General features: G+C 44.0%; 1 protein-coding gene across 2 annotated transcripts; it reads right to left on the bottom strand.

Annotated features, from left to right (window-relative positions):
• LOC136485114 (coiled-coil domain-containing protein SCD2-like) lies at positions 1 to 12,101 on the bottom strand. 2 transcript variants are annotated; one of them, XM_066482061.1, is made up of 16 exons: positions 11,664 to 12,101; positions 4,462 to 4,601; positions 3,857 to 3,935; positions 3,655 to 3,696; positions 3,490 to 3,552; positions 3,003 to 3,052; positions 2,898 to 2,925; positions 2,536 to 2,610; positions 2,343 to 2,453; positions 2,178 to 2,238; positions 1,684 to 1,919; positions 1,445 to 1,514; positions 1,239 to 1,280; positions 1,030 to 1,070; positions 475 to 601; positions 1 to 327 (listed from the first exon to the last, which is right to left on the bottom strand). In XM_066482061.1, exons 1-16 carry the CDS (start codon positions 12,018 to 12,020, stop codon positions 209 to 211), a joined length of 1,641 nt encoding a protein of 546 aa, XP_066338158.1. In that variant the 5' UTR covers positions 12,021 to 12,101; the 3' UTR covers positions 1 to 208. The 2 variants fall into 2 exon arrangements, with proteins under 2 accessions (XP_066338158.1, XP_066338157.1); XM_066482060.1 differs by lacking the exon at positions 11,664 to 12,101 and adding an exon at positions 5,353 to 6,453 and having other exon boundaries at positions 4,462 to 4,597.
• Positions 12,102 to 16,952: the final 4,851 nt, after the last annotated feature.

Raw genomic sequence — 16,952 nt, 5'->3', positions numbered from 1 at the left:
CCATTCAAGCTGCTTTTTATGCTACTAACCAAAAAAGTAGAGTGGGAGTTATGTACATGGGGGAAAAGAATCAATGAACCATTTTGTGACAAAGCTGAAAACCAAAACCACAAAAATGTTTACAATGTCCCAGTTTTCTGTGTGTGATATACAAATATATGGCTGAACTGCATTTCGGAAGATTGTCGCCGTCGTCCGCTAAGGGCTGTTAGGTCAGGTCCTCGACATCCGACGGTTCGTCTTTCGCGAGGTTCGCCTCATGGCGGGAGAGCTCCCAGAGGAGCTGCTCGATGCCCAGCTTCCTCAGCTCGTGGATGCCTTGCTCAACTGCCAGAATATAATAATGCTCAAGGTATAAGTCATTTCTGGCCAGGATTGATTTTCACGATCAACAACACCTTTATGGCTTTCGATGTTCAGTGTGACACCAGCCACAAGCATAATATAAGAAAACTAGCAAAAAGAAAATTATACCATCCACAGCGTCATGTGACGTTGGTTGCTGGCCGTGTCGATCGATCCACATCTGCAATCGCTCCTCAGCAATATCCTCTTCCACGTTGTGGGTTTTAGCCCTTCTCCAGAAGTAGATGAGCCAAGCCTGAGCAGTGGCATCAGAGTTGACGGTCACCACATAAGAACATTAGCATTTACATAATCTCGGCGTCTGGCATGTTGTACTTCTTTGGTCTATATAGCCAAAGTCTATTGAACAACTTTTTTCTGTAACTCATACTGTGCATCCTCATGCAGCTCATTTTTCTGCTCTACAAAACTGACTGTAATTATGATATGCGACACTTCATTTTTCCTTTTCTTAATACATTGGCCTTAGGGCACACCAAGGCAACAACCAAGAACTTCTATTCTAGCCACAATTATACTAAAACATGCAAGACTAAAGGAATAAACTTACAAGGGATGACACAGTCACCATGAAGCAAAATGAATTTTATTAGTAACTTGGCACAAAATTAACCAACTTGCTGATTGAAGTCAGGCTCGGAGAAAAAGGAATAGGGACGGTACCTGCTTGAACAGTACATCTTCTTCCTCATCCTTGCTTAGGTCTGCACAAGTTAGATTAAGTATTGGTCATGAATTTGTAACGTTTCCCAACAGAACAAACATGGCACTGGGTGATGCTACAGCTAACCAGCCAACTAATGTTGAAAGAACATCACTCGTATAGCTAGCTATTAATATGATGGTTACAGAAAACAGAGAGATAACGGTACCAAATGCTTCAGTGAATTTTTCATCCCCAGATGATTTAATATCTGCATATGTGAAACACCAAACCATAAACGTGAGTTAGCTTCTCAGATGGCCAATTAAGGAATTATGTCAACTGATCAATTGATGATTCATAATATAATGATCTTTTATGCAAAATATTCTTGGTACATTATCAATAACAAATAGGAAAAACAACAGAAGAAACCTGGATCAGCTGCTCCAGCAACATTTGAACGATGGTGTTGGGCAAGGGCAAAAAGTACCGCATCCTCAACCTCCAAAAAATAATTAGGAGCATCAGAAAAGTGACAACAGAAAAAAAGTAAATGGCAAAGTTTGATCTAGAAAATCTTCAGCACCAGGCTACCTAAGGTGCTGAGAACTGCTGAATGTATATTATGAATAATAAATATGGATGAAAGCCTAGTTAAAAAAGATAAGCACCTTCAGGAAAGCTAGTTCTTGAAGTCCTTTATCAACAGCAAGCATGGTTTCTACGTTGCCTTCCCCTGCTGTAACAGTCAAATCATGAACAAGCTTGTCTACGTCTTCCAAACCATTACTTTCTGTTTCAGATCCATTCTTAGCTCTCTGTCCAGCCGATGTTACATACTCAAACGGAAGAGGTGCAAGTGAAGACCAGTATTCATGTTTTGACATTGAGATATCTGGATAAATGCCTGCAGAATTGCAAGAATTTACTCAGAAAAAAACAAAGCATCAATTGGTAAATACGTTATGAAATGGGGAATTCGGTAAATTCCTTTTTGACAGGAGTCAGGAGTTTAGAAACTAAGGAAACATAACAGTGTTACTGTGAACTCAAGAATGACAGGAATTTTAGGAAGACTGATGTTATAGGTCCCCACATGCTAACAAAACCAGCATTCAATTGAATTCGTTGCAAAAATAAAAAGGTTGTCTTATTCTGAATTTACCATATTGGACAGCCAAGCCCCAATAACGGGCTAACCAACACCTCTTCATGACAACCTCTTCCTGTACAATAATTATGTGCTTCAAATCAGCACTTCCACAAGCAACTAGACATTTATGCTTGGTTGAATCTTTGGATAAAAGGAAAAATGATAGAGGAAATTAACCATTTCTTCTTTGCTTAAGATCACCCTGTGTGTCATTGTACGCAACTCTTGTGTTTCGGATTCAGCTTCTTTGAGTTTCTTCACAGCAGCAGATGCTTCTTCTCTTGCAGACTAGAACAGAAAACAACATTATTGACAACTGATAGTTGAACTCATAATGTTCCTTATTGTAGGGCATAGGCTAGCACCTTACCTGTAGCTGTTGTTGAAGAGTGGTGAGTTCCTCACTTTTACCATTCTTGGATATAAGAGCTTTTCTTATCTCTTGCTGTTTTTAAATCAGGGAAAAAAATATGTATGAACACCATGTCCTCTTGTAACACCTACCAGCTGAAGAAATTTTCTAGAGTAGCAATTATTCTATCAAAACTTAGATTATATAAAGTATGGATTCGGGCCACTTCAACCAACGAAATGAGGGAATTCTAATGCATCATTCATCACACTTCTAGAATGGATAGCAATGTTATTTAACATGTGTTCAGTTCCATTTCAGAAAAATCCAATTGATCACTATTACCATAAACAGATAAACATGCAAAATTAAACTTGTACCTCCTTTCTTACAAGCATCTCCTCCCTCCTGCATCCATAAGTTGGAAGTCATGGATAATGTGATAGGGGAAACGTGTAAAATATCCAAAAATACACTCCAAATACCTTTTCATAAGTTTTACTTCCATAGATAACCCATTGCCGAGATTAGCAACCTGGAGATATTGCAGACAACAAAGATATAAAATGGATATCATATGTGCTCTACATAATCAAATTATCCAATCACAATGGTCACATGAACGAAGTAATGCAAAAACAAATAATTTAAACTCAATCCTGACTGAATGAGCTTTCATATTTGGAGAGGCATCATTTAGAAGTAAAAACTACGCTTATGGAAAATGGTAGTATGATACTATAATAAATTTGTTAGAAAAGGCTGGTATAACCTCTTGATTATGCCACTATACAATAATACAATCTTAACACTACAAGTACCGATTGAACACTTGAAAATGTATACTATGAAGCAATAGTATGATGCATGTTGAGAAACTCATCAAGCACAGTATTAAAATTTCAGATCTCTGAATGAAGCTGCAGAATCTGGGACAGTCATACCAGATACTTGAAATGCCAAACAGAATACCTGTTTCTCAAGCTCCGTTGTCCGGGCTTCAGATTGTCTAAGTTTCTCTTCTGCTAGCCCAAGCTGAATTCGGAAGAGTATTACATAAGTTTAGTATGAAACGAAGACACTTCTATTTTCTGATTCGTGGAATCTGTTAGAATACAAGTAAGAACCATAGTGCACCTTCTCCAGAAGATTTACGTTCTCATCTTTTAGCATTTCAAGCTGAAAAACAAAAGCAGCATTTGTCAGATTCTTAATTGGAAAAAGTTATGTCACTATTACTGACGAAAGCCCTGTGTAAGTTCACTAATTGTTCTGTAGAAAAGCATCTGAAAACTATAGAATGTAGAAGGTGTGATCAGTAGTAAGCTTTGCGACAGACCTCTTCTGTTAGTGTTGAACTGTCATGTGAGTCCCGTGACCGTGCGGACTGGGCAAAAGTGGGATCTGGATAAACAGCCCTACAGCATGGTGAAATATCAACTGTTAATCCCAGCAATCTCGTTACTACTTATAGATAGACTACAATTATATCAGTAATGATGAAACGTACTGAGAAGGAAGTCAGACTAATTTCCTATGCAATGAATACATTAGCAACATTATGATGAACATTAACAGCAGAAAAAGTTTTTCTGATTAAAATATTCATACTTTCGAGGAAAACTAAATATAAAAAGATAGGAACACACTTGTCTATGCCAAGAGAAAGGCATTGGTCTATGAAAAAGGACATTCCAAAGCAATATTTGTAAAGGAACATAAAAATTCTATGCAATCAAGAAGTGAAGAAAGTGGCTTGTCTCTCAAGTACAATGTATGAAACTCTACAATCTAAATATGTAGCAAAAAAACCATAAGTCGCAACTATGAACTGGGGCATAAAATCGTTAATAGAATGAGAGCGGCATCTGTTTTCAAGAGACGTGCTGGCAATATGACAATGAAATAGCAAGAGAATTATCTCAAAAAAGCTTGACAATTCACCTTCTATCCTTAGGTGTCCCAGTGGGAATTTCCACAGCTTGTAGAGGCCTCACACTAACGCCAACTGGAGGTGCAAAGGTTGACCTTCCTGTTGATGGTGCACGATTTGCTGCAGCTGAGTCCACACCATTCCGACCTAACTAGGTAAACAATGACAGAGGAAATAAGGTGCGCCGTTTCATAGGTGACCGAAATATTCGAGAACAAGGCTTGCTTCAGCATCTGAGATTGCAAGTAGTTCCTTCAGAATATTAAAAAAAAAGTTTAGCCTACCCCAACTTGTTTGGGACTTAAAGGCTTTGTTGTTGTTGTTGTCGTTGTATTTTAAAAAAAGAAGTTGAAAGAAGTAATACTTTTCTGGATCAAGAATTCACTTCTCATATCTCCTTAACTTCATGTTCACATGAAGCAAAAATATAAATTGTATCAAAAGGAAACATCAAAGCAGCAGCAGCATGAAACAAGAATGTACAGCAAGAAACAACAAATTTAACAATACCATGTTTTTAAATAACTATATCTCGAGTTACCAGTAATTAAAAGTTGTGGGACAAGGAAAAATAGTATAACAGCAATGCAATCAATTATCAGTCACCAGTAACTGAAATAAACTGAGAACAGACCCGAATCACAACTTCAGCAACTACATTATCCAGTGGCTTGTATGGCATATGCTTTGTATCGTATAAATTGTTCATAGTTTAAAAATTAAAACAAAATATTGTTATAATCTTTTGGTTCCAAACAGAGTATGAAGCAGAGCATATGAGGAGCAAAACAGTACTAATACTTTTTCCAGACTTGTTTCTTTCTTTGCTATAGCTAAATTCCGAGTTGTTTCAAACGAATTGCTTGAGATAACAAATGGTAAGCTATCATCTTTGACATTACTTATCGCGGGCGAATTGCTCCTGCTCCGGTCCCTGGCGACGACGGCCGCCAAAGGCTTGGGCAACGACACTGCCTCATCCCCACCGTCCTCACTCCCTCGGCTGCTCCACCGCCCGACGCTCTCCACGTCAGAGTCCACGCTCGACGCTACCTCAGACACAACTTGCTTCACGCCGACGTCCCGCCTCGACCGCCGACTAGAGGGCCTTGTGGCAGGCAGGCTGGCAGCAGCCACGGTCTCTGACGCTTGCGGCGCTACCGTCGGTTGCGGCGCTTCTGCAGGCCTCGTCACGCTTGAGCTCCGCCCGCCGCGTGCCAGCAGCTGAAGCGGCGTCTCCTCTTCCTCCTCCTGAGCCGCCACGCGTGACCTCGGTGGAGGCGTTGCGCCGCGGGAGACCGGCCTCCGAACGACCCGCGGGTCCGTCAGCCGCACCGGCGCCTCTATCGTCTCCTCCTGCTCGCGCTCGCGGCGCACGGCACGCTGTTCCTCCTCCTGAGCCGCCACGCGTCTCACCTCGGTGGACCTCGGTGGAGGCGTCGCGCCGCGGGAGACCGGCCTCCGTACGCTCCGCGGGTCCGTCAGCCGCACCGGCGCCTCTACCGTCTCCTCCTGCTCGCGCTCGCGGCGCGCGCCACCCGCTCGCGGCCGTGCCGCGCCCGCGCCCGTTCCATCGACCGCGCCGCGGCGAGAGGTGCGCGCCGCGGCGGTGTCCGTGTCGTCAAGAGCGTCGTGCCCGCTCCCGCTCCCGTCGCGGCGCAAGCGCGCGGGGACTCCCTCGTCCCGTCCTCCGCCGCCGCCCTGCGCGCCGCGTCGGAACGGGGAGGAGTTGGTGGAGGAGGAGGCCGACGGCGGCGCGGGGTTGCGGCGGTACTGCTGGAGCGAAGGCAGAGGGGCATCGAGGATGATACTGAACTCGCCGGCGGCGCCTGCGTGCGCGAGCATCATCTCTTCCATGCGCGCCATCGCCTGCGCCGCGGCCGCTCGGCGCTGGTCCGCCGCCGCGCCGGAGGGCCCCGGCCGCCTCGTGTGGCCGCCGCCGCCGCCGCGGGGCGCGTCCATCGGCGTTCGGGGTGTGTGCCCGCCTAACCGCCGCCTCGTTGACTTTGGTTTGACGTTCGCGTTCCGCCTTGTGTCTCGTTTGGGTTCGAACTTCGAAGAGAAAGAGAAGCCCGCGGATTTGCGGCTTCGGCCGTTTCGACGAAGGTGGGCGGAAATGTTGGAAAGGGAAAGGTGTGCGCGTCGGTTTGCACCCTGTCCGTTTGATATTTGTAAATTATTAATTACCAATTGTTATTTATAGTAGTTTTTGCCTTGTATTTTTTTCTTTTCATTTATATTTTAGTGAATTTTCTCTTGATTTATTTTAGTGATATTCTTTACAACATGAAATTACAGGAGATGCTAACACTTCGATTCTGACTTTTTACTTCCTTTCATACGATGTATTGCCATCGGATCAACCATAGGACCAGAAATAATCTTCTTCCTCCTCTTGACAAGGCTACATTCTACTCAACATTCGCTCAATCCATGGTGCTGCCTTCCAACCACACTAAACATTTATTTTTGTTCTCCCCCATCTTTCACATCGCTTATTGCCTATCCTTCATCACTCCTTGGTGCTCTGTCCAGTGTCACCCCACAATGTTTGGAGCCTCCTTAAGCTCCATTCCAATTTCTAAGTTCTAGAGCTACAAATCAGACCCAGACACCCCCAACAATTTAGATGTTGGTTGAGTTGACTACGAAGTGTTTGAGATCAACTCGGTCAACATCCCTAGTGCCCAGCAACATGCTCAACGGACAATGTTGTTTTCGAAGTCATTCAATCGCCCCATGAGTTGAATCGAACTTAAAAAATACTTCAAGGATAAATCTCCTTTATTAGTAATTACCTCAATTATCCATCGATCATGTGAGTCGATAAAGATGTCGAGGACCTCCACCACTACAAGGACGATGTGGGGATGCTAATGCTAGAAGTTGGACACATAGTAATCACCCTTATCTCCCATGGCATCGTCCTAAAATCTAATCATTGTAGTTGGTAGAGGCCACATATGTGAGAATGTGCACATATTCATGTGTTTCCCCTGAAACAGTAGCAAAGGTCGGAGCAAAGACGACAAGCCAAAGAGTAACTAGCTCTATGACAGCATGAACCACTTAGAACAAAGACGACAAACTTAAAAGCTAAATAGTAGATCTAGAGCCACATGGTGGGATCCCTCACTCTTGTCTCCAGCAAGGTCAGTGGTGATAGAGAAGAGAGGGGTCCAGAATGGATCGCTTTTCACCTTTGTCTCTCTTGACCCAGCGGTTTAGGGGCGGTCAAAATGTGGTTAGAAGGTTACCGATGAGATGAATGAGCAAGGTGCGTGGACTACATCGTGGACACATTCCATCTGAGCATGTCATTTTCACCTTAGAGTACCCAGTGCGTGTTTCCTTGAATTTGATGCTCCAACCAACTTATCACAAGCGATCCTTGATTTCTGTTTGTGTTTGTAATGTTCAGGCAGGTAAATCCCATGAATCAAATAAACGAAAAGAAAAAAAAAAGCCTAAGTTGGCTTAAGATGAGCAGTGAGAAAGAGTTGAGGTAGAAGTGAACTGACAATAACATTTTTTTAGTCTACAAGCACCTGAGCTTCTTCAAGCATTGAAGCTAGAAAAACTTACATAAGCATCAACCCTTGCAAAACGGCAAAATCAATGGCTGGATCCGCTTATTTCTAAATCCAAGCATCATTTCTCTGCATGCTATGGGTGCTCTTATGTGAGTGAGTCCTCTTTAGTTGTTCGTAAAGTAAAATATTTAATAGAGGTGTGTTTTGCAAAAAAATTCTAGATAGTAAGAGTTGGATTTGGTCTAGTGTCTGTAAAGAGTCGAGGAAGACAGTCTTGGTTCGTGTCCCAGAACATAAGAACTTTTTAGGATGATTCCGATAACCAGGGCCTAGGACGCAAACTTAAGGTTCCCAAACATCGGAAAATGCAAAAAGGTCGGACACTGCAGTGCAAAATGGATGTTTTTTTTTAAAAAAAAACCTTCACTCGCACCCAATATCCATCCCAGTGGCACGTGCAGCCACATTTGCGGGCCCACTTGTTAGTCTGCAGGTGATCCAGTCAGGGGAAGAAGGATGAAAGGGGCCCACATTTTTTTTATCTCGTTTGACACGTCAACGGGCCGGGGAGGGAGACCTGGGAAACGCTGGTTGCTTGCTATAAGTGGACCCGATCAAATCGAACAGGAACAGCCCCGCCATGCCCTGGACTCAGAATATATAAATAAAATAAAAAATTAAACAGTCACGTATAATGGTAAATTATCTCCTCACAAGAAATTACTGGCGGTAGATATATCTTGGCACGGAAATATGGTTTCCAGCTTGGCCCTTGTTTAGCTGGCCGGAATCGGCGCCGCCAAATTTAGTGTAGCGAACGGTAGTGCACTGTAGCATTTCACTTGTATTTAGTAATAATTGTCCAACCATTGACTAATTAGGCTCAAAACATTCGTCTCGCAAAGTACAATCAAACTGTGCAATTAGTTTTTGATTTCGTCTACATTTAGTACTTCATGCATATACCGCAAGTTTGATGTGATGGATAATCTTCTTTTTACATAGTGCCGAATTCAGGTTCCAGCCAGGGAGAAAAAGATGTACTTTCTCCATCCCGTAATAAATGCACGTTTCCGGTTAAAAAAATTCCTATAATAAAAGGTCATCATGAACTATCACATCACATTGTCAGCGACAGCTAACAGCCTGTTCGGGAGGCCGTATCGTATCGTGGATTATTTACTGCTGACTGGTTTGGTGTGAGAAAAAAACAATGTTCCCAGCTGAAAATTTACGATCGTTTACGAGCAAGCGAACAGGCTGTAAGACCAAGATAATAAAAAATTAATTCATGTCAACATAAAAAAGGAAAAAAAAACAAAGGAAACTGCGGCTCCTCGTCTCGACGTCTTATGACAGTCTCGAGAGAGGGTTTTGGGCTAAAATTTTTACTGTTTATGTTAAAAACACTATTTATACTGGAATATTGTGAAAGACAAACACTGCTCCAGCTAGAAAAATAAACCGAACCTATCGGAATTCAGTCCAGCCGAACACTCGCCGGTCTCTAGGGGCTGCCCAGCACCAGCAGGCCAGCGCGCAGGGCGAGACAGGAGTGCAGCAGCTGCAGCCCCACTGCATCGATGGACTGATGTTCACTGTGCAAATATTGTAGAGGCAGTTTCGTCATTTTGGCTTCATCTTAGTATTTATGCCCAAACTTAGATGTGCAAATATTATTGGACGGTGGGAGTAGTAGACTATTACCAGTAGTAGGCATTGACTTGCACGTCTATTTGAAAGGTGTAATTCGCTTTGATAAATTTCGTTGTACCCATCACGATGCATAATTGTAAGCAGCGACATTTAGGATATTTTGATTTGATGACGAAGAATGTGTTAGAAGCGCAGTGACGTTAGCGAGTGACTGCTCTGCAAGCTGAACACTGCCGTTGAGCAGAAGCTATCCATGACAACACTGTAGTGGGCCTGAAGGGACTCTAATGGGCTGGTGGCCCAGGTCCACGTTGGTGTCTGTTTCTTTTTCTTTTTTCTTGCATTTTGATTTCGCGGACTAGGAGTATTTGATAATAATACTCGTTTATGCCAAGAGTTCGGTTTTCCTTATCCTATTTACATCAGGATTTTTTGTCAATAATATAAAATTTTTAAATAAGATCCGCCGAGGAACCGTTAAATAAGAAGCGAAGCACGAATTTAGAGAAAGAAACATTTTCTTAAAAACCTACCGTGTCGAGTGGCCCGTTCCATTTTTTAACGCGTAGCTGGCGCATCGAGATCTCTGATGCATAGAGCCGGGCTTCGACTTCGACCCCTCTGACACCTTGGGCTCGTCCCGTCCGCTCGTTTTGACCACCGGCACCGATCGAGCCCCTCCGCGCACTCTACTCTACGAAGCAGTCTGAACAGCCGCCGGATCCACACCTGACTAGCTGACCGGTCGGCAGGGCGGCTCGTGATCGCACGTGCAGCTAGCGCGCCCAGCGCCCGAGCGCCGGTTGGCCGGCCGTTTCGACCCGATCGGCCGTCTCCCACCCCACCGGGCACCCACGGACCAGCGTGGCCTGGTGTTTGGATTCGGTCACTAAAATCTAGATATTATTGGGATATTAATAAAAAAATAAATTATATAATTCGTCAGTACTCCACGAGATGAATTTATTGAACATAACTAATCTATCATTAGCACATATTTATTGTAGCACCAGGTTGTCAAATCATGGCCTAATTAAGCTTAAAAGATTCGTCTCGTAAATTAATCGTATCTTGTGCAATTAGTTTCGTAATTAGTCTATATTTAATACTTCATGCATGTGTCTAAATATTTAATAGGACAGTGACTAAAGTTTAGGGGAGGAACCAAATACCCCTGCTGCTCTAGACAAAGGGCAAGGTCAGCGGCAAGGAAGCCTAGGCAGGCATTGGGCGGCGTTGACCGTGCATGGATCCATGCACGCAGGCATCGGAGTGCGGGGCGGGTGCCGCGTGGCCGCACCGCCGCAATCGAAGGATCCAGCAGGCCGCCTCGGGATGCGCGGCAATTAAACTTGTCCCGCTCTCCCAAGCTAACCCTCGCGAGAGACCCCGGGCAGCAGGTTAAACAAAACCCTGTGGTTGTTGACCAAATTGCTCCAGTTACCTTCGGTAAAATTAGTCATGTTTTTCTTTTGGCAACAGGACGCAAATCAATTTCTCCTGCATGCGGTGCATTGCAACACAGGATTGCCTAGTGCCCTAGTGGATTAATAATGCCTAGATTGACGGAGTACTCCTATGCATGGATCGCAGTAAAAACGCGCACTTTTCACTGCATGCTTTATGTTGGGTGTATAGCTGGAGTTGGAGTAGTTTGAAGTTCACACAACACAACGGGCGCGTCAGAATCCTGGTCAAAGTTTGGCATCTACGTACAAACGTACTGCTACCTCCGTTTCTTACTCGTGTACAATACGCCAAGGAAAGGAACGTGTGTTCGATCGTGTTCCAGGTTCCAACGACGAGATGACAATCGAAACGCACGCGAATAACAGACAAAAAATAGCGTAAAACAAAAAAAAAGCGACAAAAAACACGAGAAACACATCCAAAACTGCCAGCGAAAATCTGGCAAGTTTCGACCAGGAAGGAGGAGTCTCCAAGCTAAGCAAATGCGATGCGAGCCGTAATTAATTCAGCAGTAGTAGTAGTAATTAGCTAGCAGCGATCGAGTAAATACATACCTTAGGAAGAGCGAAACCGAAGTACTTGTCCTTGGCCCCGCCGCCGCCGCCGGCAGCGGCTGCGTGCAGCGGGCTCCGGCCGCCGTACCCGTACCCGTACGCGCCGCCGTGGAGGGGGCTCATCATCCCGTTGCTGCCGGCGTGGTCCGCGTCGTCGTCGTCTCGCGGGTCCGCGGCGCGCGACATGGCGTGCGCCATGGCGGCGGCCGCGCGGGCCTTGGAGTTGGACCGCGCCGCCGCCGCCGCCGTTGTCGTGGCGGCGCCGAGAGGGTGCGCCGGGGACGCCGGCGCCGAGTAGATCCCGCCCGCCGAGCGCCGGCGCCCGTAGGTCGGGCTGCCGGCCCGGCGCCAGTCCATGTGCGCGCGCGCCGGTAGATTGGAATGGAGGACGGCCACCGGTGCGTGCGGTGCGGTGCGCGTCCTGGACGGCGGCCTCGGCTCTCGCTTGAGGGGAACGGAGTGCTTCGCGTGTGTGCGCGCGTGCGGCCAAGAGCTTAGAGCTGGAGGGAGGTCACTTTGAGGATGCTTTCGAATTAGGCCATGTTTAGATTGCAAAAAATTTCACTAGCACTTTCGTCTTATTTAGTAAATATTGTCCAATCGTGGACCAACTAAGCTCAAAAGATTTATCTCGTGATTTCGAATTAAACTGTACAATTAGTTATTTTTTTACCTACATTTAATACTCCATGTAAACAGCTAAAAATTGATGTGATGGAGAGAGTGAAAAAACTTGGAATTTGGAGGTGATCTAAACAAGACCTTAATATATAATGTTTTCTTATGGCTTTAAGCTGATAAAATATTTCTCGAGAGCGGTGCTCAATTAATGACCGCTGAGCTAAGCAAATGTGCGAACCTCACCGACCCTTTTGGGACTTGCTGATCAAAATTAGGCTTCATTATTACTGTAAAAAAAGGGCTTCTTTACCGTGGACCAGCAAAGAGCAAACCATTCCTCAAAAAAAAAAAATCCAAGAGCAAACCAGATAAACAGCATCTCTAAGAGTATTTCTAAAATTTATTCTCTAAACTTGAGGAGAGTTATTTGAGCAAAAGTTATTTTTCTATATTTTTCACCCTCCAACAGTATTGGTGCATACTCTAGAGAGTTATCCTTGTTCTCTATATTTGTCCAGTGATGAATGAATAGATGATGTCTATATTTAGAGATCTAATTAAAAATCACAGTTGAGGCGTATTTTTCACCAAAATCCATATTCCAATAGATTACGAAAATACAAAGAGTCTTTTGGAGTTGCACTAATAAAGCCAAGTGCTATAAGTCAAATTATAAGAGTCGAGTTATACAATAGCCATCTCTTATTTGTCTATAAAAACTTTTTTATTATTACTTTTATCCATGTTCAACTTCTCTTTTCTAGTCCTTCTTATATTCACTTGAAGTCTGGACCCGCCTCATGCCCAGCTCGTTGCTTGCTAAGAGTCAAGCTCTTCTCTCTTCCCTCCTCCATATCAACATTAGCTTGCTTATAAGACCATTATTATTGTACTTGCTCTAAGGGGTTTGTTAAGGCAAGTGAAGTTTGGAGTTCCACCTCTAAACATTAGCTTGCTAAGATTCAAAGGTGTTGGAACAAATCAAAGATCTTGAGAAGGCAAGTGAAGTTTGGGTGAGACTAGAAGAAACATATGAGGGCACTTCAACGGTAAAAAGTGCCAAGCTCTACATGCTCAAAGACAAGCTATCAAACTTCAAGATGAAGGATGATGAGTTCATTTTGGAGATGTTCTATAGGCTACAAGTCATCATCAATGATCTCAAGAGTTTGGGTGAGAAGGTGAAGGATGATGACTTCACTTACAAGTTGTTGATGTGTTTGCCAAAGAGATTCAAGACATTGAGAACTATCATCTTTAGAGGTGGATTGAAGGATGTCACTCCAAATGAGGTGCTTGGTGATGTGATGACCGAGGACCAATACAATAGTGATGGTGAAGAAATTGTTAAGGAGGAAGACAAGAAGAAGAGTGTGGCATTCAAGGCCGGCACTTCATCCTCCAAGAACAAGAGCAAGGTCAAGGCTAAGAAGAAAGAATCAAGTGATGAAGAATGCTCCCATGATGATAGTGATGATGAAGCACTAGCTCTCTTTGTGCGCAAGTTTAGCAAGATGAAGAAGAAGAAAGGCTATGGTGCAAGGAAGAGAAGAGATCACTTCAAGAACAAGGAGTATGTGAGGTTGTGCTACAAGTGCAAGAGCCCTGATCATGTTGTAGCGGATTGTCCCTACAATAGTGGCAATGAGGATTATGAGAAGAAGAACAAGAAAGAGAAGGAGAAGAAAGAGAAGGAGATGACCTTCAAGAAGAAGAAGAAGGGTGGATCCTAAGTTTGTCACATGGGATAGTGATGCCTTCACTGATGATGATTCAAGTGATGATGACAAGGCATCCAAGAAGAAGGCTCTAGCAAGCATTGCTATCAACAACAAGCCTTCACTATTTCACACTTCATCATGCTTCATGGCCAAGGGCTCTAAGGTAAACTATGACGAGAGTGAAAATGATGATAGTGAAAGTGAAAATGATAGTGATGACGATGAATTCTCAAATGAACAACTAATGAACATGCTAGAACAAGCTGACTCAATAATTAACAAGAAAAGCAAGAAGTGTGAAGAATTGCAAAAGAAGCTTAGTGCTCTTCAGCAATCCTTTGATGAGCTCAATGCTACTCATGAGAGGCTAGTGGAAGCCCATGAGAAGCTTGGCAAAGCTCACACCAAGCTTGAAAAGGCTCACTCCTTGCTTCTTGAACAAGATAAGGAAAGGGTCATAGTATCATGTGATGTGTGCATAACATGTGATATTATTGAAGAATCATTCTATGAACCTATTATTGTTGCTCCCACTAACCATTCTTATAGCTCATCATCCACCACCGCTACCACCCCTACCACCCCTACCTCTACTACTAGTGTTGGTTTCACTTGTGATGCCTCACTAATGGTTGAGAATGAGACTCTCAAGAGAGAGGTGGATGAGCTCAGTCACGCCTTAGGAAAGGCCTATGACGATGAGGCCCACTTGTTAAAGTGCTTGGGTAGCCAAAGGTTCTCTCTTAACAAAGAGGGATTGGGCTATACCCCCAATAAAGGCAAGGCGATCTTTGCTACTCCCAAAGCTAGCTTTGTGAAGAGCAATGGTCGATTTTGCAATAGATGCAAGCAAGTAGGGCACTTAGAGCAATCTTGCATAAAGAACAAGAACAAGAACAATGCTAATGTATCCTCAATTTGTTTTGATTCTTGTTACATGCTTACCAAGGGTGTGAATGGTGTGAAGACTAAGTTCATTGGCACACCTATTGTGGGCTCAAAGAAGAAAGCTATTTGGGTACCAAAGACCTTAGTAACTAACCTTCAAGGACCCAAGCAAGTTTGGGTACCTAAAAAGAATTGATTTTCTTTTGTAGGTAAACTATAAAGCCAGAGGAAGGCATTAGGTGCTTGATAGTGGGTGCACACAACACATGACCGGTGATTCAAGAATGTTCAATTCAATCAACTCAAATGATGACAATAGGATTAATAGTATAATATTTGGTGATAATAGCAAGGGCAAAGTCAAAGGGCTTGGTAAGATTGCAATATCCAATGACTTGAGCATTTCTAATGTCCTACTAATAGAGAGCTTAAACTTTAACCTATTGTCGGTAGCTCAACTTTGTGATCTTGGTTTCAACTGCATATTTGGAGTTGATGATGTAGAGATCATAAGTGTAGATGGCTCTAACTTGATATTCAAAGGTTTTAGATATGAGAATCTATACTTGGTTGATTTCAATGCTAGTGAAGCTCAATTGTCAACATGTTTGCTCACAAAGTATAGCATGGGTTGGTTATGGCATAGAAGGCTTGGTAATATTGGAATAAAACAATTGAACAAGTTGATTAAGCATGATCTAGTTAAAGGCTTGAAAGATGTTATATTTGAGAAGGATAAGCTATGTAGTGCATGTCAAGCCGAAAAGCAAGTTGGCAACACACATCCTAAGAAGAGCATGATGAGTACATCTAAGGCATTTGAGTTGTTGCACATAGATTTATTTGGACCAACCACGTACACTAGCATTGGTGGAAACAAATATAGATTTGTGATTGTGGATGATTTCACTAGATATACATGGGTGTTCTTTCTAGTTGACAAGAGTGATGTGTTTGCAACCTTGAAAGCTCTAGTTTGGTTTTGGTGAATTGATGAAACCCTAAGTGCTAACCTAGTTTATCTAGTGATCATAAGATAGGTAGCACTATTCTAAGTGGTGGAGCAATGGCGAAGATCATGATGACGGTGTGGTGACCATGATGATCAAGTGCTTGGACTTGGAAAAGAAGAAAGAGAAAAACAAAAAGCTCAAGGCAAAGGTGAAACTTGATAGGAGCTTTTTGGTTTGGTGATTAAGACACTTAGCAAGTGTGATCACATTTAGGATAGATGGTCGTACTATTAAGAGGGGAGCTCTTATTGGACAACTCGATCATCTAGTGCCACTAGGTGTTGAAATACTTGCATTGCATTTTAGGCCTAGTGCACAAACGGTGAGAAGTGATTAACCTTTGAAAAATGATTGTGAAAATGCTAACACACTTGCACGTGATGGTGAAACACTTGGAGTGTTAGCACATTTGCAAAGGTGATGAGAAAGGTCGAGAGAAGGAGGCAAAACTCAGCTTGGGGTGCTGCCACGGTGGCACTGCCACCCCCTATCCGGTGCACCACCACCCCTATGGCGGTGACCAGCTGAGAGGCCGAGAGCAGCGAGTTGCCCTAGGGGCACCGCCATTGTGTCCGGTAGCACCGTCACTGGTAGGGCGGTGCCCACCTAGACATGGCCGAAGTAAGCTGGTGCAGTGGCTGGCACCAGAAGTTGCGGTGTGCACAGCCATAGGCGCGATGATGCACCGCCATGGGCACCGCTACCCTGTCTGGTGGCACCACCCCTTTTCAACAGAGAGCGGGTGAACTAGAGTTAGGCACCACTGCGGGCACCGCCGCCCTGAGGGCGGTGCACCGCCATAAAAGTCCATAGAGGAGGTATTTCGGGGGGTTGGCTGGTTGGTCACCGCCACCCTATCCGGTGCCCCAACGGCTAGTTTTTAGCCGTTGGAAAGTGACCATTGGGATGGGCACCGCCATGTCCGATGCCAGGCACCATCGTGTCCGGTGCCCTCGTAGAAAACTGCTCCAAAGGGGTAATGACTCTATTTGCTTGTGGGCTTATAAATAGAGCTAGTGGCCAGCCTTGGCCACTCACTTAGCACT

Source organism: Miscanthus floridulus, chromosome 10 (genome assembly GCF_019320115.1).
Source record: "Miscanthus floridulus cultivar M001 chromosome 10, ASM1932011v1, whole genome shotgun sequence".
NCBI classification, from domain to species: domain Eukaryota; kingdom Viridiplantae; phylum Streptophyta; class Magnoliopsida; order Poales; family Poaceae; genus Miscanthus; species Miscanthus floridulus.
Note: the sequence above shows the minus strand (reverse complement) of the source record. Positions and strands in the feature narration are given on the sequence as shown.